Source organism: Cupressus sempervirens, chromosome 1 (assembly GCF_028749045.1).
Source record: "Cupressus sempervirens isolate cs-2001-9-10 chromosome 1, ASM2874904v1, whole genome shotgun sequence".
NCBI classification, from domain to species: Eukaryota; Viridiplantae; Streptophyta; class Pinopsida; order Cupressales; family Cupressaceae; genus Cupressus; species Cupressus sempervirens.
In genome coordinates this window covers 518,406,302-518,429,669 of record NC_143118.1, presented here as the reverse complement: position 1 = coordinate 518,429,669, position 23,368 = coordinate 518,406,302, and the positions used below count along the sequence as shown (strand labels likewise).

At 35.8% G+C, this 23,368-nt stretch overlaps 1 protein-coding gene across 2 annotated transcripts in view; it reads right to left on the bottom strand.

Annotated features, from left to right (window-relative positions):
• LOC149578510 (myb-like transcription factor family protein) overlaps nucleotides 1–22,952 on the bottom strand; it is an 89,124-nt gene extending 66,172 nt beyond the window's left edge. Inside the window, exons 1-5 of one of the 2 annotated variants that reach the window (XM_089829549.1) lie at nucleotides 22,584–22,952; nucleotides 22,408–22,497; nucleotides 17,568–17,633; nucleotides 17,344–17,403; nucleotides 17,174–17,230 (exon numbers count right to left, since the gene is read on the bottom strand). In XM_089829549.1, the coding sequence (XP_089685675.1) occupies nucleotides 17,174–17,230; nucleotides 17,344–17,403; nucleotides 17,568–17,633; nucleotides 22,408–22,497; nucleotides 22,584–22,697 (387 nt within the window). In that variant the 5' untranslated portion in view covers nucleotides 22,698–22,952. The remainder of the gene's footprint in view (nucleotides 1–17,173; nucleotides 17,231–17,343; nucleotides 17,404–17,567; nucleotides 17,634–22,407; nucleotides 22,498–22,583) is intronic. The other variant, XM_089829552.1, reaches the window with a different exon arrangement.
• Between the last annotated feature and the right edge of the window lie 416 nt (nucleotides 22,953–23,368).

The window sequence follows — 23,368 nt, the reverse complement described above, 5'->3', positions numbered from 1 at the left end:
TATGAAAATAGTCTCTCCTTTAAGACTTTGTAATTTTCTGCGAATAGTCAATCAGTTAGCATGACGAATGGCAGAGGTAATTGTTTAAGGAACAGCAATCAATATAAACAACCATTAGACAGCAATAAAACATAACAAGCAGCAATAATTAGTCCAAGCATTAGGAGGTACATCAAGGGAATCATTGATGGTAACTATTGATTAAGAAAAGGCATCACTAAGAGTCGGTTCTGAAGTGGCAAAATCCCTTCTTAAAGGGCAGAAAATTTTGGTCCGAATCCAGATGCAGATGCAAGAATCAAGTGTGCAGATGAGTGAAAAATAATTGGGGAGATTTGGATGCGTATATATACATATATGCAAAAAAAAATGAAAGAGAGACTAGCTGCAAACAAAATGACATGAACAATAGTTGAAAGGCCTAAGACTGTTTTAGTGTTTAGGAGCAAAAAAGAGAATTAAAAAATCATGTCTAATTCAATATCAAGTGGCAAAAAGTGAGTTTTTTCGGGCATTTTTTGCTTCTAGGCCTCTGAAGGCTTCCAGAAGTGCCAGAAGCCCTGTGGGTGCCATCTGGATGCGGCCTACAAGCATCCAGAAGCTTGGGGATGCCTCTCGGGGTGCCATCCGGATGCCTGGAGGCCAATCCGGATGGGACCCACAGGTTTTCCGCCTCCAAACATTCGAACGCATCAGCTTTTGCTTCCAGGTGCAGGAAGCTCACATCAGCTACCAAGGTTTTACTAGTTAATTTCTATTTTTGTATTTAGTTAACGATTGTTTCATTGAGAAGCATCGTCTTGTACATTTCTGTTAAAGAGACTTCCTCTCCATTGTTTAATATCAAACTATCAAGTTCTATAATGTGGTATTAGAGCCAATTGATGGGGATTTATAGAATCGAATTCAATGTTGCAACTGATGATCTCGGACATCCCTATCTACTCCGTCAGCTGCCTCAAAATTTCCAAAAAGATTATCAGATTTATTAAGTAGAGAATGAGGAAGTTCTTTTGGAATGGAGTAAATAAGGATGACAAATAACCATTGTTGGTCTTGGATAAGATTTGTAAAGTGAAGGTCTGTGGGAGAGTTTGAATCAGGAATCGCATATGAATCTAGCATTGGGAGCCAAACTGGTGTGGAACATTAATTCCAATTATCCTCGAAGCCAAATATTTAGATTCGGAGTTCTGTGACACAATCCTAACTATCCGGGATGCCCCTAAATGATAAACAGTAAGGAACTTTATCTTAGAAAGTTGGTAACTGATCACTTATCCTGGGATGTGGGTAATGGTAGGAAAGTGACATTTTGGAGGGACTCAGGAAATGGGCATCCAGCCTTAAACAATGGTGTAGATTATCATGAGTTGATGAACTTCTTTACAGAGACAATGAGGTGACAGAGCTTCAAATTATTTAGAGATTAGGCAAACTCATTTAGGTCAGCAATGGGGCTGGAGGAATGTTGAACAGCTGGGTCTCACAGATCAGCAAGTTATTATGATTAAAACCCTGCTACAAAGTAGAGATTTCAGAAGAACTCATAACCCTGCTACTCATTAAAATTAAAACCGTGCAGCAAAGAGTGGACAGTATTCAGTTAAGCATGGCTATCAAATGCTGGGTAACTCTAAAGCCCTTCTAGTATAGCCAACCAAGTTATGCTGGAGTAAGGAAGGCAGGTTCTTTGCTTGGCTAGCTATCCAAGGCAGAACCCTCAAAAGGGAAAGAAGAAAGAGATTTGAATTTATCGTGCCAACAAAATGTGTTATGTGCAATTGTGCTTCTGAGGATGTGAACCATTTGTTGCTATAATGTCCATTTGCTTATGAATGTTGGGAGATGGTGATTTCCAAACTGAAATGGTTTGGTCCTATGCAAAATAGTTTGAAAGAAATCTTTATGAGTTGGCCTCTGTCACATAGAAGATCTGTCCTATCAAAAATTTGGCAGGTTTGCCCCTCACTCATTATTTGGGAGATATGGAAAGATCAAAATAGGAGAATCTTTCAGGATAGATGGAGACTCTTGAAAGAATAAAATCTAGGATTAAAAAAGTTATTGAGAAGGTTATGGGGGCAGCTACAATACAATGAAAGCCTGATGTTCCCTATATTATGTATGATAAATGGATCCAAGAAGATCGGCCTGGGATAAGGATTAGAGGCAGGCGGGAGAGGGGGGCGGAATGAAGGTGTCTGCCCAAGGAAAAGTAAATTTGAGAAAATAATTGAAGTTTTAAATTAAATAAATATATTTAATAAGATATATTAAATAAATAATATTAATTGAGATTAAAATGTAATAATATATTAATATAACATATAAAATAAAATAAATTGTGCAAATAGTATACTATCAAATAGAAATGGTATAAATGAAATAAGATTTTAATTTAGTTAAAAAGATGTGATTAAATTCAGATTTGTTTTATTAGTTAAAATTTGATTTATATTTAGCTGATAAATATTTAAAGAGGAATTATAGTATTTATTTATATAAATTAAATTAAGTTTTATTTCAGATTTAAATGGGTTTTAAAGGAAAGTGGAGTTTTAAATTGAAGAGACTGAAATTTGAAAATGAGTGGTTCTACTAATTATGAAAGATTAATATAGACTATGAACGAGAATCTACCAAACTCCACATTAGAAAACCTATTGAATATTTAAACGTAACATTTATGGACAAACTAAACCCTAGTTAACAATTTAAACCTTAGACATCAGAATTTGTCTCACACGTGTGTTATTTTCTTGATGTGGGTTTCTGTGGGGGTCTTTGGTTTGGCCATAGGGTTGTTCACAGAGGTTTGGGAAGTGTTTGATTTTGTGATTTTTTCTGTGTGAAGTGGCCTATGTGATGTTCGTACTCACAATTATTATTTCCCAACCTATGTTCTAAGCTCATATGTTATGTGATGGTTTGGGGGACATTCTTGTTATGTCATGGTTTGAGGACCTATGTGCATTTGATGTATTGTGATTTGAGGACCAATGTGAACTTTTGAGAACAATGGTTGAGAACCCATGTATATGAGAATCATGGTTTGAGGGCCAATGTTAATGTTCCTGTTACCTTCCTATGGTTCGATTTTGTGATTTTTTTGTGTGAAGTGGTCTATGTGATGTTCGTACTCGCAATTATTATTTCCCAACCTATGTCCTAAGCTCATGTGTTATGTGATGATTTGAGGGACATTCTTGTTATGTCATGGTTTGAGGACCTATATGCATTTGATGTATTGTGATTTAAGAACCAATGTGAACTTTTGAGAACAGTGGTTGGGAACCCATGTATATGAGAATTATGGTTTGAGGACCAATGTTTATGTTCCTGTTACCTTCCTATGGAACCATACATGATTATCGTTAGATTCATAGACTTTTTCTATGTGTTGAAATTAGGGTAAGTTATCTAGATGTATGGATGGGGGTGCTTGCAATAAGGGTCAAGGCCTACAAGTGGCTGCAAGGATCACTTATTGTAACTAACTTAATAAAGTGGTAACTTAATAAAATTTACTAGGATAGAAATATTAATAAGACATGTTCCTCACCCATGCCTGAGTGCTTAAATGAGATCTTGGCTAGGACGGGAGCGGGAGAAGATGCTTGATTGAGCTCTTGCATAGTTAGTAGCCTTGTCTGTACAAGAGGTTTACTAATGCCACATATGATCACTTGAGTGTCGAGGTCTAGAGAGGGGCTGCCAGGATGAAACTCAAGGGTTAGGCATATGTGATGACACTTCCCTATATACATCCTAGGCTTCTTCCATGTGTTGTTGCCTCTGGTTTAGTGTGTACTACCTATTCAGTTGAGTATTGATCTTGAGATTAAATAGCTTTTTAGGATTCCATCCTTGGTTATGTGAGATTGTTTTGTGGTTTGATATCCATATGGAGATAGTTATCTCCTCGGCGCAAAGGGAGTGGTCCTTCTTTGGGTTCCACGAGGCAAGTTATTGAGATATGTGCCGCCTTCTTGTACCGAAGCTAGATGATCCTTGTAGCAATTGTATCATTGTGATTCATCTTGAGATTCATTCTATCTTCCTGTCTTATTCTCAGGCATTGATTATTATATATGTACTTCAATTGTATCACATACCTTGCGACATGTGCAATGGATGTAGAGTTCAATGTATTTGGGCAATGTATCAATTAGTTTCGGGATTTTCATATGTGGTGATGTTCTTCTACATTATGTGAGTTGTACTTTATTATTTGTACTTACTGGATTTGACATATACATAATTCTTCATTATAAGACCCTTGAGATTTGTAATCTATGTTTAAGTTGTAATGTATTCATGTATTATCTTATTGTTGCTTGCTTCCGCATTATTGTTACATTGTTAGTACATTCTTCTTTGTAAACTTCTAAGAAAAAATTTATTCAGTAAACTTTAGTTGCATTGTTTAGGTTAATCTCTCTTGGGTTACCTAGCGGCGAGTTACAATGGATGATAAAAGGATCCAAGAAGATTGGCTTGGGATTAGGATTAGAGGGGGTAATAAGAATGAAGGTGTCTGCCCAAGCAAAAGTAAATTTGAAAGCTGAATGGGCTTGTCCTGAACAGGGGTGGATAAATTTGAATTTTGATGGGGCTGCTAAAGGCAAACCGGCGCCATCAAGAGCTGGTGTTATTGTTAAAGACTGGATGGGATGCACTTTCGCATATGCATCTCAAAGACCGAAGGATAAAACTAACAATGAAGCTAAGGCTAGGGCTATTGTCTTGGTGCTACAAGTTGGAAAACAATTAAAACTACAAAAAAAATCATTTGGAGGGAGACTCGCAAATCATAGTGAATGCAATCCAGAATGGTGACTCTCATTCTTGTCACCTTCAAAATTTGATTACCGAAATTAAACTCTTACTCTCTTCCTTTCAGGACTTTTACGTAAATCATATTAGGGGCAGTGAAAATGTGGAAGCCGATGTGCTTTCCAATTGGGCGGTAACCTTTGAAAATGTTAATGATGTTAGGTTGGATGACTTGAGACCCGTTGGGATGGATTCATAGAATAATTGGAGTGAAGTGGTTAGTCTTGCAGATGAAATAAGGAGGGATTTAATTTGATGAATAAATGAACTAGCAGCGGCTGGTAGTGATGAAAGATTGAGACAGTGGAACAAGTTGTCTGAATGATTTGGTGTGTGCGGATGCACAATGTCAGATTTTATTGCCTTTTGTGATTAACATGATTGGAGTTGGGTTGGAAATAAAATGGTAATCATTTTATTGCCTTTTACTTTTATAATGAGTAAAATTATAGTATTACTGATCCAAAAAAAAAATCATGGCTGGACTTTTTTCCAAAAGTTTTCTTGGATTTCAAATTCAAAGGCACTTTGTTCATATGTGTGAGTCTGCATCTAGTTCATGTGTTTTAGAGGGCTGTTTCTTAGCAAAGATCAAAAGTTTTTGTAAGGATCTCGTAGTGGGAAATCCCAAGCTCCATCGCACATCATTTTTGTGTGCAAATCATGCACAGTTTGTATCTATGATTTCCAATCTGTGTGTTTATTTTCAATTGAGTTTCACATTTTTTCAAATTCTTGGGGTTTTCTTATGCAACCCACACAACTCACGTCTTTGTCTTCCCACAACATGGGTTTTCTATCCTTTTTCAACCCATGTTTTGCAAACATGAATTTGTTAGCATTTTGCAAATGCAGATGTGGATTATCATGTTGTTATGAGCTCGTGAGTTGCCTTGAATGTGGATTTTGTTGTCGCTTCCAGATTGTGAGCTGCCTTTTCTGCCCTCTGCACGCCAATGAGATTTAGCAAGCCCGTGAGGTCTATGTCTGGTGACAAGAATTCTATGACTTGGAAAATTTATGGTAGCTCTGCAGTTTTGGGTTTTCTGAATTTTATCCTTAAAAAATTAGCAGTTGGGTTTCCATTTTTTTCCCTTTTAAAAAATAAGGGATTTGAGGATTTTATAACAAAGTATTTTTCACCTCCTAAGGAACTTACCTCAGTAGGACCAAAGACATCCAAGTGCACAAGTTCCAATGGTTTTGCCTTCATGCCATGCCCATCTTTCAAGAAGCTGACCCGCTTTTGCTTGTTGTGAAGACAATGTTCACAAAACTCCAAGTTTGTTGATTGGAGACGCAGTAGTTGATCCCTTTTGAGCATTACCTCAAATCCTTTCTTGCTCATGTGCCCTAATCTTTGATGCCAAAGTGCCACATTGCTGCCCACAACTGTCATAGCAGCACCTATTTCGGTAGGTCTTTCAAAAATATATAAACAACTGACTTTATTGCCCTTGGCAATAATCATAGAACCTTTAGTGACTTTCCAAGAATCCAGATGAAAGAATGGATGATATCCTTGTGCAAAAAGCTGATTAACAGAAATCAGATTTTGCCGCAACTTGGGAGCAGACATCCTTTAGCAACCACTGGTTTCCCCCTTCCAGCTGTAGCATAATATCTCCTTCACCATCTTACAAGACTTATTGTCTCCAAGAAATACTTCTCCAAATTGTCCTTCATGATAGTTTGTAAAACAATTCATACAAGAAGTGACATGAAAAGAAGCTCCAGAATCTATCACCCAAGAATCTGATTTGGTGTCATTTGTTGAAAGAATTAGAATACTTTCATCCTTCTCATAGGATGTATTTACTTTAATATTTCTCACCTTCTCTTATGCCCTCTTGTAAGCCCGACAATTTCGCTTTGAGTGGTCAAGCTTACCAGAAAACCCGCACTCTCCATTCCTAACACTTGGCTTTGATCTATTGGGTGATTTAGATTTCCTTCGATTGCAATTGTTACGTCTATGATGGCTTCTTCCCCTTGTCTCGGTGCTGACCATGGTGAGAGCATCACCGGATGAGAAGTCTTTCTTACTTCTCATATCTTCACTAAGTAAAGTGGCCACAACTTCATCATAGATAAGCTTGCTCTTTGCAGAATTTGAAGCACTGACTGCTCTAATTATGGCATCCCAACTGTCAAGTAAGGAACACAACAAGATGATAGCTTTAGATTCGTCATCTTGAGTCATACCAACCGAGGTTGCTTGACATAATAAGATATTCAAATCATTTATATGATTTGACATCGCAGTCCCTTCCTTAGTTTTCAGCTTGTAGAGCTTCTTCATAATAAAGATTTTATTTGCAGCTGATGTTGTCTAATACATGCTTTGAAGTTTATCCCAAACTTTCTTTGTTGTCTTTTCGTTCAACACATTGAACAAAACGTTTTGAGATAGTGGAAGAAAAATTGTTTGCTTCGCCTTCTCATCAATCTTTTCCCAATCTTCATCAGTCATTGCAATTTGTTTTCAGCTTGTAGAGCTTCTTCATAATAAAGATTTTATTTGCAGCTGATGTCGTCTAATACATGCTTTGAAGTTTATCCCAACCTTCCTTTGTTGTCTTTTCGTTCAACACATTGAACAAGACATTTTGAGATAGCAAAAGAAAAATTGATGCCTTCGCCTTCTCATCAATCTTTTCCCAATCTTCATCTGTCATTGCAATTGGTTTCTTACTTCTTCCTTCAATTGCAATTGACAGATCTTGCTTAACCATCAAGGAAAGCATCTGCAATTTCCACAGGCTGAAGTTCTTACCTGCAAATTTCTCTACTTTCGCATCCTCAATCTTTCCGGAAATTCAACACCAATTTCCAATCTGCACAACCTGAGCTCTGATACTAAACAACATTCACCATTAAATCTTGGTGCTCAGATACTAAAAAACATTCATTGATATGACTGAGCAAAATAAGGACCAAACGCAGTGGCAATTTTAGTCACAATGGCTGCCATAAATAACAACTAAAAATGCAGTGGATGGTGAAAACCCTACTGTATGAGTGAAGATTAATAACAGACCCAAGAATCACAGACTTCCATTCTCGGAGTTAGAAATTCCAGAGTAACATTTACATGCGCCCAAGACACTCAGAGAAGACTCAAGTCCTCCAGATGAAGGCACCCAAAAAAAGCTAATCAAAAGGAACTGTCCAATTGCAAAGCGACAAAGTCAGAGATCTGATCCAGCTCGCACACATATTCTTGTAAATTTAGACATGTCGATGAGGAACCTTGTAAGGCCTCTAAATCAGTTAGAATTGGCTATCAAACCAAGCAATCCACCCTATGATAAATGGATCCAGCATCAGAGGGAACAATATCAGACATTCCTCTCTGGCCTAGAATCTTCAACCACTGACATGATGATAGAAAAGATGTGGAGATAGCAGCTGTAAGCCTGTTACTGTGCCCAGTGGCAGTGAGAAATGGGGGAGGAAGAGGAATCTTCATTAGTGTATTGCTATGTCACAAGGTTCGCCGAATTTCTGGCTTGAAGTTCGAAATTCGGCGAACATCTTAAAGAGGTAGAAAATTCGTCAAAAATGCATATCAAATTCGCATGGCAGTCGGGTAGTTTTTTCATCAAGTATTTTTCTGAAGCATTTCCTTAGGTTTTTCAATCTGCTTGTTCAGTCGCAGAAACTAGCAACTAGGGCAAAAAAAAAATTGCAGCGATTGTTCTCTTTTCAACACGTTTTCCCTTCTGCGTTGTGAAAGGAGCGAGTTCAAGCATCAAATTCATCAACCCGTTGGTAACGTTTCACACAAAATTGACCGTCACTTCATCCCACACAGTAGCATCGATTATGTTCAAGTCTTCTTTAAGAGATTTAATCGAAGTCTATAAAAACTTAGTAATTTTAAGTTTTACAATAGTGAATTAAAAATCAATAAAAAACTCAGTAATTTTAACTTTAACGATAGTGAATTAAAAATCAAATATTATTAATTTTTAGTTTTACGATAATGAATTAAGAGTATATAAAATTTAAAAATATAAATATTTTATTAGTTTTGTTTGACTCATAAAATTTATGAATATTTTTAAGTTTATTACAAATCATTTAAATTAAATAAATTATTTATAAAGTTTTAAGAGTTATGAATTGTGTTTCTTTATATAGAATGATTTTTTATGGTTTATATTTTATAAATGTTAATCTATTTTGATATTTTTATAGATATATTATTTATATTTTTAAAATATTAAATTTATATAAGGCAAATTTAATGTCGAATTTTTTTCGAATTTTTGTCCTTGTCGAACTTCATCCGAATTTTATAGTTGACAAACTCGAACTCGAACTCGAACCTTGTGACTTAGGTGTATTGCCTGTAAGAAATGTACAGGCAAACCAAAAGGAAATGTTACTGCCCAACTTGTTCCAGGAAGGATGTCCTTAGCGAGAGTTTTCATGACCAGTAACAGATTCTCACACAGAATCAGGCTGTAATAGACAAGCTTCAGGACAGATTATATATATTTTGCCGTGAAAGCTTCAGGATAGGTTCCTTTGTATAGCTTGTCACAGTAAGGATGGCCTTAGAGAGAGTTGCAATGACCAGTAACAGGTTCTCACACAGAATCAGGCTGTAATATACCAGCTTCAGGACAGGTTATATATATGTAGCCATGACAGCTTCAGGATAGGTTCTAGATATACTCTATAGCTTGGTCCGGGAATGATGGTCTTAGAGAGAATTATCATGACCAGTAACTGGTTCCCACACAGAATCAAGCTGTAATAGACCAGCTTCAGTAAGGCCAGATTTATCCTCTTCCTGGCTTTCTCATTTTTACTGTAAAAATGGCTGAACCAGGCTTTCACTGACTGATCAGCTTTCACTGCTGCTTACGTCTTTCATGTAACTACTTCAATCGTATAATATAAATATGGTTTAGTCCTATGACCTTTTTCTCATTTAAAAAAATCACAAAATAATACTAATAATACTTTAAAAGAAAAAAGAAAAAGCGCACTCTCTCTCCCCTAAATATATATGTAGTGCCCCCTTAACCAGAGAAGAAAAACTTTAAACATTAACAAGAAGATCATAAATCATATAACAATGACACATTGCATATGATAAACTTCTGACTTGAACAGTGATAAGGTTTACAGCTAATCAGTATTGTATCAAAGTTTCAAACTGATTACATATTGAATTAAGCTTGATAAACAGCATGATGATAGCCTGATACACAAAGAAAGACTGAAACAAAAATCAGAAATCTTAAACAAGGTCCTTAGCTATGATGCTTTCCACCGAGTACCCAGTACTTGGGTATCTGTAACAGTAACTTGTACGCATCCCAGGGGTATGGGTACTGGTACCCATGCAACATAGGGAAAGATACAAAGGGGATGGAATTTGGTAAAGGTTTTCATTGGTTGTAATGTTCATAATTCTTCAATTAATTGTGGGTAACCTGAACAGGTAGTTGGGTGTTCAGTTCCAACTCAGGAAAATAACTTAATAAATATTTTCAATCATGCAAAGGATTGTGGCTTGAGGTACCAATGAAACAAAAACATCGGCCTAGTTGAATATTCAGAAGCAAATTACTGCGGTAAAATGGAGGAGTGAAATTGAAATTGTCAATACTGTGTCAGTGCTCAATCTTATATTAAAATTAAAAAGAAATACACAACACTAGAATGAAAATTAGAAAATTCAAAATAGATTCTATGCCTCGTTAAAATTTTAAAAGCTATCCCTTAAATAGATGAGCGCAACATGTATCTGACTACAAGAAACTAGATGAGATGTCAACTTAAGCTTACAACTTACTAGAGTAATACTCCATTAAACTAAACAATCAATCAGTCTGACTAATTAATCAACCTAATCTCAACACCAGCAACTCCTTATCCAAGTAGCTAAACTAAGTTACATTAACAAACTGCTCAAGCCCCAAATAGATGACTAACTGATAATCTCAAAGAAGACTCCCTATATAGTTGGACCATATTCTCCTATGCAACTACATACTCTCCATCTTTACCTCTCCTCTGCACACAGATTTCGATCTGCTGGTATAATTGGTCTGGTATCAATATAAGAACAATAGCCAAGCAACTCAAGGCAAATACTCTAACACCCCCTCTTTGTGAGGAAAGTGTTTTTCCCCAATCCAAAACTCCCTCTCAATATCTCAAACTTCCCCTCCACATAAAATTATCAACAACCCATGAATCCAAGGGAACATACTCAAGTACCACTTCTCTATTATGAACTCTATCCCAGAGGAAATGGTACCCAATATCTTTATGCTTAAAGAAATTGTGAAACATCAGACTCTTAGAGAGCTTGATGCAACTTGGATTGTCACAGTATGCAATTGTTAGCTCCAACATCTAAATGGTTATTTTTGCAATCAATTTGTGAATCAAAATAGCCTCACAACTAATAGGTGTTAGAAAGTTAAGGTGCTCAGAGAAGGGGTGAATCGGGATCTTCTAAATCTTTAACCCTCAACTTTTTACCCTTTGAACATAAAATCTTACTTTGCGTACATGAACATAATACCTAATTGCTGAATGAAAGTAAATAACTAAACTACATTTGACACATGATTTTGGTCATGCAAAAAACCTTGATTAGAGGGAAAACTGCGATAGGGATGGTACCCACAATCCTTCACTACTGCAGTATGAAAGTTGCTCGGTTAGAGCAGACAAAAATATCACTTCTAGTGATTCACCCTATAAGGAGTAGTACAATAAGACCTGCTAAAGTCTACCTTGTTAAAGGATTTAGCAACACTCTTAGAGTGTGCACTCTTTAAGAGATGTTACAAATGAAGGCTTGTCAAGGCCTACCCTACACTTAGGGATTTAAGAATACAAACCAATACTAGCAATGTATTCAGTAACTGATATGTAATAGTTCATCTAACTAAAAGCTAGTCAGATCATTTATTCTCTGTGCAGTCTCGTCATCCTTCTCAATCTAATTTTACTGATATCCCTTTCCTTCTCTACTCAGTAGCACTATCTGCCTTAACTCTGTTCTTCGCTCATTTCACACATCACCGCCATTAACCTGAACTCTTTCTTGATCCATTCTTATATAGAAATCCTTGTACCTGACCTAATTAAGATTTTGATCTTTCTAGAATGCTCGGACAACCAGATCTTCGATCTACATTTATTCTCACATACCAATAACCTTTGCTTTAATTTCATTGGTCGATACCATAGACTTGGGATCCATAAAATCATGTATCAATCCCAACAAATCTCACCTAACCTTCGCCTCAATCTTCGTAAACCATTTCCTTGCTCGGTTGGATTCAATCACATAGTATTTAGTAAATCTACAAACCTTCATGATCATCTTGTGTCCCTTGGTAATGCTTGCTAATCTATTTGATTGATATGCTGACCCTCAGGTAATATACTTGCACAGTAATACACTTTCTCAATTATCATACTTCGCTTGGTAATATGATAAGCTCAGTTATTACTGTGCTCAGTTATCATTCTGCTTGATAACTATACTCCTATTTAGTGTCTCCATCTGTTCAGTAATAAGGTTCACTGACCTTACTCTTCAACATAATTTTGCACTAATGACAACACTTAATGCATTTAGGAGTAACATTAGGCAGGGCTTCCATGAACTTTTTCCCTTGCTACACTTAATGCCACAATTGCCTACTTCCTAGTAAACCTAAATATCATCTCTAGCCCCAAGCTGATAGAAAGACCTGAAATGGTCTTCTAGCACTAGGATCGCCTGCCTAGTTTGAATCCACAATGCCATGCAGCATCAACTCTCCATCTCCAAACATACCTCAACCGATGAGGGAATGTGTACTTCAAGTATCGAAGCATGTGCTTTACAAATGAATTTTCGTCAATTCAGCCTTTAAATGTCCCAATGTATTCGCTGCAAAGCCAATATTAGGTCCACCAAATACATGAGGGAACCTATCAACTGCTAAGACATTGAAGGATCAATCACATATAAATGTGAATCCATAGTCAACTTCAGATTTGCAATCATGGGAGTCACAAGGACTTACAATCCATCATCTAAAATCTCTTTAGAATATCTACAGTCTACTTCTCTCGACCAAAGAGTACCTCACTTGTACCCTACTACAGCTCAAGACCTAAAAAAGAGTGCATAAGGTCAATGCTCTTTATATCAAACCTGATGGTCAACTTGGTCAACTCCACCTTGCACCAATTGTGAGCTTATGACTATTGCCTATTGAAATGAGGGTGCCCACATGGAAGGACAGACCTAATAGATTAGATTTATCAAACAATAACTACGGTCAGAATTTAGAGTAATTTTGGTAAATTCCAAATTCAATGAGTACTCAATCTATGAGTAGCAAACACGTAGTGTTTGCTTCAACCCATAGAAGCCTCCTCCAACCTCCATAAGAGTTATATTGCTCATGCACCCTAAACCCCTCAGGCAAATAGATACATATCTCTTTCTCTATTTTTTTATTCAAAAATCCATTTTTAAATCCATCTGGCATAAAGACAAACCAAAATAAAAATGCAAGTGACATAGTTTCCCTAAGAGAAATATATCTCGTGATTAGAGATCTTGTCATAGTCAACTCCCTTTCTCAAGGAGACACCTCATGTGACAAGTATCGATGTGTACTTTACTATGCTCCTTTATTGCATGCTGAACCTTGTACAACCACCTGAAATCAATCAATAACTTTTTTGGGGTCTTGATAAAATCTCCCACATTGTTCTACATGATGGAGTGATACTACTCTGCCATGGCCTCTAGGCACACCTGCTATAAATTTGCCTCCTCAAAATTGAAAAGCTCTATAAAAACAAGCAAAAATGTCATTGCAAAATAATTCATATACTTGTCAAAAAGAAGTATTTGGTGCTCCCAGCTGTTTATATGCCTCTTGTATAATGTCTAGGTAACTCATGTGCTTCTCATTCATACTAGAAGAAAACGAGGCATCTCCTCTTGCACAAGAACTGATTAAAAAACACGAGTATTGCCATATTCTGCAAAGCAACACCTGGGACAGAAATATGTTCACCCTCCTCAAACTTCATAGAAAAATCTTGAAACTTGAGGACCAAGTGTCCTCATCATATTTCATGTCTCAACTCACTAATAGCTTCCACCATGATAGAATATTATCCTTGTAAGCCTTAACTATATCCCCAAGATGCACCTTCAAGTTGGAGGTTTCAAGCTTAATCCTTGTCTCCTTCAGAACATGAACGTAGACGATTCTCCCAAACACCCAAAAATGAGAAACGCTAGGTTTCTCTCTAGTGAAAGCTTCCTTAAGGCTTGTCCTTTTAAAATTTTATGAGAACCCTTGTTCAAAATGTAAATAGCACAACTATGTGCTTCTAACCTAAGAAACAAAGGTAAATCTTGATTATGGATCCTAACCTTCTTCACCTCCATGATGGACCTATTCTTACTATCTACAACCCCATTCTACTAAGATGATAGTAAAGCACAGTCGAATCCCTCTTGATTGTAAAACAATTAAGGTGTATAAGTTTAAATGCAATCACCACGTCTCATTAACATTGTTTCAATTATTTTTTATAAAGAAAACTCTCAAACTACATGAGACTAAAATTGAATTATATTTGAAGATGTAGCTCTTACAAGTAATTGTTACATCACTGAAATGGACTAGGTGCTAATGGTCCTAAACAGATCAAGGGAAGAAAATAAACAATTGTGTTGTTCAATGATTATTTTTCATTATTACAAGATAGATTATATCCATTGCATCCCATGGATTTACCAGTATCAGATCAGGTGGCTTTGCCAACCCCGACCTTAAAGAGATCTTAGTGTATCAATTCTATGCTTACTAGTACCAGAATGAAGGCTAAGAATCATCAAAGAGACCCCACCTTAGCATCTATGCAACTACACTAGGCCATTCTTTAACAAAGATGAGAGAAGCTAAAAACTCTTTAATTCATGGCCATGAGTACCAAATGTCATATGGTTTGTTGGGAATCTTGGACAAATTGTTCCTATTAATCACAAGGAAGTGAAAAGGAGTTTCTTAAAGGCTCTTGCAAAAATGTACAATATGGAAGATGTTGCAACAATCAAGGATGAAAGAATCAAATTTGGTGAACATTGAAGTTACTTTGACTAAGATGACTAAACTCACCATGCCACAATATAAGCTGGTAATATGGTGGCAGCTATAGGGGCCTTTGGCTACAAATACTAGCATTCACCTCTTTGTGAGGTTCTAGTTCCTTTGTTACTGAGGGGAATTGATCTACATAAAGCAATATCAACTTTGCTAAGAATGCCAAAATTGTTTCTAGAGAGCAGATAAACTTACTGTTGTTTGCAGTGCCTTTGTTTTATTGATCACAAGACAAATGTGTATATTGAGAGTCCAGCAGTTCCAATTATAAGAAAAGCAATTCATAGAATCTCCAGTTGTCGACAATTCTAATTTTAGCAGTAGATTTCAGCATTTAATTGTAACTTCGAACTTGTATTTTCAAATTGATGATGGATGGTTTATTAAAAATAAAAGAATTTCAATATTGAAATTTCATTTAGCACTCCTAATGGTGGAGAGCCTGTATATTGAAAGAGAGGTCACAAGTTCAAATGCCGCAGGGGGTAGTGTATATGTAGCCCATTTGTAGCACAGATAGACATCTCTTGCATAGAGTACAGGGTATTCCTATATACTACAACTGTAAACTCGAAAACAGATTGGCTGGCATTGTGGACTATACAAGGATCCTTTTCCATTCTCTGTGATTAATGGGCCAATGTCATTCAATCTTGAATCATGGATCTTATTATTTGAAATTCATTGATTTTCTTAATGTTACAAGGAGACGGGGATGGGTACTAGCATGCCATTTTCAGAAAGAATTAGAGATGAGCATTTAAGGAAAAGAATAAATAAATATTTCCATACAATTTAAGTTTAGAAAATAATAATAATAGTCATAAATTTTTAATCAATGTTGAAGAAAGAAATATACCAATGTGCTTTAACAATATAGGAAAATTAACATTTTGACATTTAATGTTTTAAAATAGATGTGAATGAAAGCAAAGACTGATTGTATCGATATTTGAATATAATCAAAAATTATTTTGAAATGTTATCATCTAGAGATGGCAGATGGAGACCAGGAGTGGAAAGCCTTTTTTTCATAGGCATGGTATGGCAGTCCATTGAGATGACTGTATTATCAATCAATTGATAAAGCTTCAATAAGTATGCACATCTTAGGCCACTTTATAGTTTCTTTGTACTACTACCTATTTGGCATTTGATTAAAAAAACTTCTGGTTAAAGAATTTATAAATTTTAATACTGAAAATAAAACTTACAAGTCTATTAGGGTGTCTCTTAAGGTTGTTCAGCTCTCGTCAACCACATGTCTAGAACTTTAGGAAAACCAGATGTAATTTATAAAATATAACTGAAAATTTTCCATAGTAATCAAAGCGAGTAGATTTCCACAATCTACAAGTTATCTGGATGCTGCTTCTGTATTTGATTGTGGTAAGCATTTTATGTATCAATGTTTTGGATCACACACTGTTTTTGCATCAGTTTTCATCCTGATGATGATCATGGAGTGTGATCCAAAACATTGATGCAAAAAACACTTACACAATCAAATCCAGAATCAGCATCCAATAACTTCCTTAAGAAGCTACCCAATTTTCAAGGAATGCTTCTAGAAACATATAGGGAAACAAAAAGTACATCTAATGCAAGTTTCCTAACGTCCAGATGCATTAAAATAATATCTCCTAAGGTTTTTATTTCTATTTTAATGGTCATTTCTAGTTATTGTAAATATCCTGTATGATAGATTCTTTCTATCATTTGTATGTTTCTTTTTAAAAACATCTTGATTGTAAACTCTATAAGAACAATTAGTTCTTTGTTAACAATCATCCAATATTTTGCCAAATCAATCTAATAGGAAACATCCCAATATGGGTATCTAAGATGGGAACATGTTTCTGGTACAAGAGACAAGTACCGAAAGTGGGCTATGAGTCTCCTAGTAACTATGGATTTTCTTAAATTAGTTTACATATATTCATCATCATCCTCTTTCCTCAAATCTGGAAAATATCTCATCATCCCTCAAAATGAACCACCCACCATCAACCAAACCTCTTGGTCCTGTCTTTCCCCACCTCACGTGCATTCGAAAGCTCATAGAAATACTTTTAACTGTTTGAATCAAATGCACTAGTTTTTATTATTTAATGTGTAGTAACATACTATTGTCATGATCATAAAAGCCTCAAAGATAAGGTGATCTTACATACAGGATCAGTTAAATACTTTGCATATTCTTCATCTGTGTACTGCACAACATCAACTGTCTGCACATAGTATCAAAATTCAAAGTGTAAATATCAAAACATTGAATGGATGGATATTCTTTCACTGTACATTCAGAAATTGTAAGCAAGTAAACCAGCACAAAACAAATTACTTTGTTATACTTTGCAAATGCATAGTCTCCTGTTGGACGAACTCCATTTACAACTTTAACCTGATCAAAATTACATATTTAAAAAATGGGTGAGTCACTTTAGTTAACCAAACAACTAAAGAAATAAGCCTGTAAGAAGAAATGACCATTATAACAGACTAAATGTGCATATGTATATGCAACAATAACAGAGACATTCAACTCCAGTTTTCAGAGATACTAACCCAATGGTAAAGCTCCAAATTATCTCTACGAGCAGATGATGTAAAAGGAAGCCACTGCCAAGAGATCTGCGTCATTCAACAAATATTCAATTAGACTACAATTGTGCACAAAATTTAAATATAACAAGAGAAAATAAAAAGACCATGCCAGACAATAACTTGAGAAGAAGCAACCAAACTTAAAAACAATTTAAAACACTCACAAATACAAAATGCTAGAGAGTTTTATTATAATATTATTTTATCTAGGATTTTAATCCAGCACATTTCATTTTCTCAAGAATCAAAGAAACTCATTATCCCTATAGACTCATGTCAACTAAAGGATTCTACCATGATAATTCAAAAACCAAAAGATGCAGTCACATAAACATAGTACAGTCAATACAGCTGAAAGTGGCTCTAAATCATCAGAAATGTTTTAGAATTTCAACTGCAAATAGTCCTTAGTCCATCCTGTCCATGATTAACAATTTTGAACAAGTGAAATCTTACAATACCAATTGCTACAGCCTGCAGGTATCCCTGCTGAACCTGAACCAGTTCACTCTAAGTTTGGATACATTGCCGTATCTGCAATGAATCCAGGCAAGGTCCATTGTTGGGAAATTTGGCCCACGTCTGGAACCACAACAATCCAAATGGCCAACACAAAATGTAGCTAAAAAAGGGAATCTAAAAAAACAGGATTGAAAAAACAGCTTTATTAAAAAAGTTAAAACATATAAAAAGTTCACAAAAACGTAACCAACCCTAGCTAAACCTAAAAGTGCACTTATTAAAGAATTTGATGCTTAGGCTGCAGTACATGGAAAAGCCTCTTTTTTCAATTAATTATTATCTCCTAACTGATTAAATTCCATTTTGACTCTTGGCTTCCCAAGTTGATTTTACTGAGTAATGCTACTATAATATAAAACATTTATGATCTCTGTGTCAATCTTATTCTGAGTAATGATGCTGTATATATAGTACACAACATTCTGATCTATCTTTAACATTCACGACTTGATGAAAACACGTGATAAAGTGTGAGGAGCAAAACAAAACCGAGAAGGGACGGAGAGGCTCAAATCCAACACAAAAGATTCAAGAGTCCTTGCATTTCAGCAAGAGAATGCATAGGAGCCAAGGAGAGGATTCTGAGGAAAATGAAAGCTTGTTCAGGTACAGCATTTGCCAAGCGATGGAGATTCCTTCAATAGCACCAAGAGCTAATGCCATCCCTCTGGGCAGCAAAAGGTTTCCAATGATTGGATCCAATATTTAAGACCTCAAAGACAAGGCTCTCATTAGAAACATTTGTCGGCTATAGATTAGCTCTTCAAAGGTTGAAAAAATGGATTCAAGACAATTGTAGCAATAATAATTCATTAAAGTCTGTACCAAAGGTTTTTTCATGACAGAGTTTCCTGACAGTCACCCAAGAAATTATATTTCCAAGGGGCGACCATGGATTATGGATGGAGCAGAGCTCTCTGACAAGATTGCCAATTTAATGTTGATCATACCACTTGCATTTTAGAGAAAACCCTGGTTTGGTTGATGCTATATATGTTGCCTCCAAAGTATTGAGATATCCAAATGCTCACTGAAAATTTTCATATAAGTTTCTACTGATAGTTGTTCTCATGATAGAGTTTTAAAATGGGCAGTCAGGGAACTATACTTCCAAGGGGGGCCGTGGATGATGGATGAAGCAAGGTTCTATGTACAAGATTGGAAGTCAAATTTTGATCCTAATACTTGTATTTTAGAGAAGCCACCTATTTGTTTGATACTATATAATTTGCCTTCAAAAGATTTAAAATTTCTGAATGTTTGTTAAAATTGGAAAATAGTTTGCACAATTTTGAAATTTGATGAAAATGTCTTGAGTGGTTGATTACAAGACTATACTGCTTTGTGTTAAAATGGGTGTGTCAAAGACTTTTCTGAATTCTCTCTATTTGAAATTGGAGTCAAGAATTTGGAAACAAACACTTGGATTCAAATGCCCTCAACAATACGTTCTTTTAGTCAAAGAGAGTGTCATATCAAAAAACAATTGTCTAGAGGAATATATAGAGTAGGATGCAATGTAAGAAGAAAGGCCTAGGAGAGAATTTTGAAGATAAGGATCGAAAGCTTGGGAAAAAAGACTGGAAAAGTTGTTGAGGTTTCTTCTCCTAATCGTCCACCAAACACTCTGTTTGTTGGTAGCTCAAGGGGTCCAATTCCTCCCAGGCTGATTGATTGTTTAGATCCACTGATTAAATCTCCCTGCTCTCTGCTTTGACAAATAGAATTAATTGTCACTAAATCTCATGAAATTGCCTACATCTATAACAGGAAACTGTAATTTGTTGAGCCTAAAGGTGTAGCCATTTCTCAAGTGGGGGAACAAGGTGGGAAGTCCCCTACAAAGAGTTTTGAAGGTCTGATGGAAAGTTTAGGTGATGGGCCAGAGCCCCTAAGAGATTCTCACAATTTCACAATCAGAGATTTTGAAAAACAAACCAAACAATGGGGTGATATGGAAGAAATGAAGGAAGAGTCTATGAGGATACTTTGGCAAACAGAACAAACATAGTGAAGTGTTGGGTTTAGTCTTTCGATTTTGAGGATATTTGAATGTGGACTTGCACTATCAATCTCAGCTGGTACTAAAGTGTTGGGATTTATAAGAATTCTATTTTGATCCTTTACTGCTGCACTAAAGCATGGAGTAATGATATTTCACAAAGCCAGGTTGACTCTACTCTTCTGCTAAAGGTTATTTTTTCTCTGGAAAAGAAGGGTATAAAAAAAAAATCATTGGGTAAAAAAGACCACTTGGCTTCAGATCTGCAATCTTTGCAAAACTTGGAGATTACATGATCTCATTTGAAGAGTACTTAAATTGTCAATGGAAAGCCAGATTCTTCCAATTCAGGTTCGAATCATTTTCCTACCACTATTGAGATTTCTGGTGATTTCTCTCCTTGCAATTCTCCTTTTAAGGTTGAAATGCCAAAGTAAAGTTTATAGCTCCCTTTATTAACAGTGGACTTGGCAGGAATAAATCAGCACAGAACATGAATTTCCATATTATGATTCCAAATGGAAAGTAGGGGCCACATAATCCAACCTGATTTGACAAACACCAAATGGAATCAGTTCCCTATGTCAATTCTCTAGTGGTGGCGAGAGCTCTAGCTATTCTACAAACAAAAAAATCAGATATGGCTCCCTCAACAAATCAACAAGATGCCTTTCAGACAGCAATGTAGTTTCTACTTTCTTGTCCAACATAATAGACATCTTTCAGATCCATGATATTGATAAACTACCAATAGAAAGCAACATTTGAAAGCCAAACAGGCTGTGCAAAGTTGAAGGCATTCATCGTTGTGATCTGCAAATGGGGAAGGATGAGATCAGTGGCTTCTTCCCCATCACTGAAGTGGCAAACTCTGTATATGCCATTGAAATTCTACCAGTGACCAAAGACTAAGAAGGCAAAATAACTCATTCAAGCTCTGCAATTCTTAATCTCTCTGGCCCCTCTTTGTGGCTACTACAATTCCCCAAAACCAGCAAAAGTGACGGAGACTGAAAAGACCAATATTATTGTAATTGGCATGACTGTAATGGCCATTTTCGTGATCCAATATTAGGAAAGTTAATTGGGTAGAAGATTCCACTGATAAAAGTGGTTGCAATAGCCTGCAAATTTTTTCTTCACATAAAAATAAATGGGTGCAAATCCCAGGTCTGCATCTTATAAATTAAAAAGTAACATATTTAAAATTTTAAAAAAATATATCATTTTCCATATGGTAATGTTCTATTTCCAAGACAAGTTTCAAGTTTGAACTCAAGCAATACGAATAAATCCCTGATGAATTGTAGAAATTATAAATAAATTGAAATGACTTTAAGTTGTCATATCCCATTTCAATTTCGGATACAACATTCTATTCACATGTAAGGCTACAATGTACACGATCTGCTTTAAAAAAATTAAGAGACCTTTTATTTAGTATTTTTCTTAAAGCTTATTTTTTTAATAGTAGATTGTAGACACTGACACTCGCCCTGACATCAAATGAACATTGGGGAATGCAGGATCAAGCTTGGAACGTATTTCAGCTTAGAAGACATGTTTAATGGGTTCCTATTCCATCAGAATTCACAGAGAATTTGAAACCAGACTTGTCTGGATGTGGCCCTCTTCAACATAATGGATTCAACATTACAACAAATTGACGGGTTTGTATCCGAGTTGTCACCATGCCAAATGCTTAGAACTGCTTTCTGCATCCTTCCAGCTATTACTATCGCACAAACTAAGATAAGAAATCGGCTTTTTAATAATTTATTCTTTTTACTCATCACTTCTAGTAATTCGATATTGAAACCTTAGTTTGACGAAATTCAAACAATTTAATAGGCCATCATAAGAAATAACTAATTCAACTCTACTCCATTTTCAAAAGAAACTTATTTTTTGAAGAGGCTATCAAACATTTTCAGTATCAATTGTTATTGCAATTTATGTTAAACAATTTTTCAAACAGCTGCTGGAGACACTGTCGGGTATTCAAACTTGCATGAAATTGCATGCAAGGGAACAAATCAGTTGCTGTAGTTTGTGGAGCGCCATTCTGGGCATGTGTGATGGGCATGTTCTGTTAGTTTATGTTGAATTTCACTCGCTTTGGCTTGACAGCATTTTCTATATAAGGGAACAGCTCCAGGCATGAGTATAATTGCGACGAAACGATGATGGATTCCTTTCGATAGAGTGTGATCGAAACGGAGACTCAAAAATATCTACACGGTTTACTGAAAACGCCATAAATCGACATATTCATACCTTATCAGAATCTGAGGAAGGGCGCTTTTTCAAATTAGAAATGTCCAAAGCGGGCATAACAAGAGGTAAACCGCCAGTGAGCGCGTACACCTGCGAATTTTCAAAGAAGTATTAAAAGGTAGAAGATAATAAAGAGTAGAAGATGAAATGAAGCAAATGTCTCTCATTCGAAGTACCTCTCGAGAGACGCCATCGGGCTTTTTGGGAGTTTCCTTAAAGGGTTTGGGACGCTTGTCTACGCCATGAACTGCCACCTTCGGAAGCCCTAATATATCCTTCGCATCTGCCATTGCTTTTCTTACTCTTCACACCTTTTTCATCTGCGACTCTAGCCACTGGTTTTATGAAATATTAACTCGTTACATTTGTTTTTCTGTGTTTTAATGTGCTCGGATTCATGGGCCTGGTTTCTTCTGTATATTTTTTTCAAACTCAGACTTAATTGTGTTAAATTGTAGCGTTCTACCGTAATAGTGCAGGGTGCCTTTAGCCTCATTTCTTTTGCCTCATTTCCTTTATGATTCGGTCCTTCATTCGTTTCGAATAATTAGTATAGCGGTGGAGGGGGAATACCACATTTCGATTAGTATGTTGGATTTTGATGATTTGCCTTACTTATATTTATTATTACTATCAATTGTATTTTAGTATATAATAAGTATGTAGAAGATATATCGAAGATCATATTTGAAAAATATATATGTATATAATAGAGACAGGTAAAATAGGTATATAAGATATATTGTAGATCAATTATGAAAAAATATATAAAGTGGAGAGGGGTGGATAGAGGAAAATGACATTAATTACTCTTTATACATAACTCTGTCTTCTTCAGCGCTTACTATAACTTTATTTACTTTTATAACTATTTACTCAGTTACTGATTCGTGTCTTAGAGGCTAGATTCGGATTCAGATCCAATCTGTATTCGGATTCGTGGCTCGATTCATTCGAATTT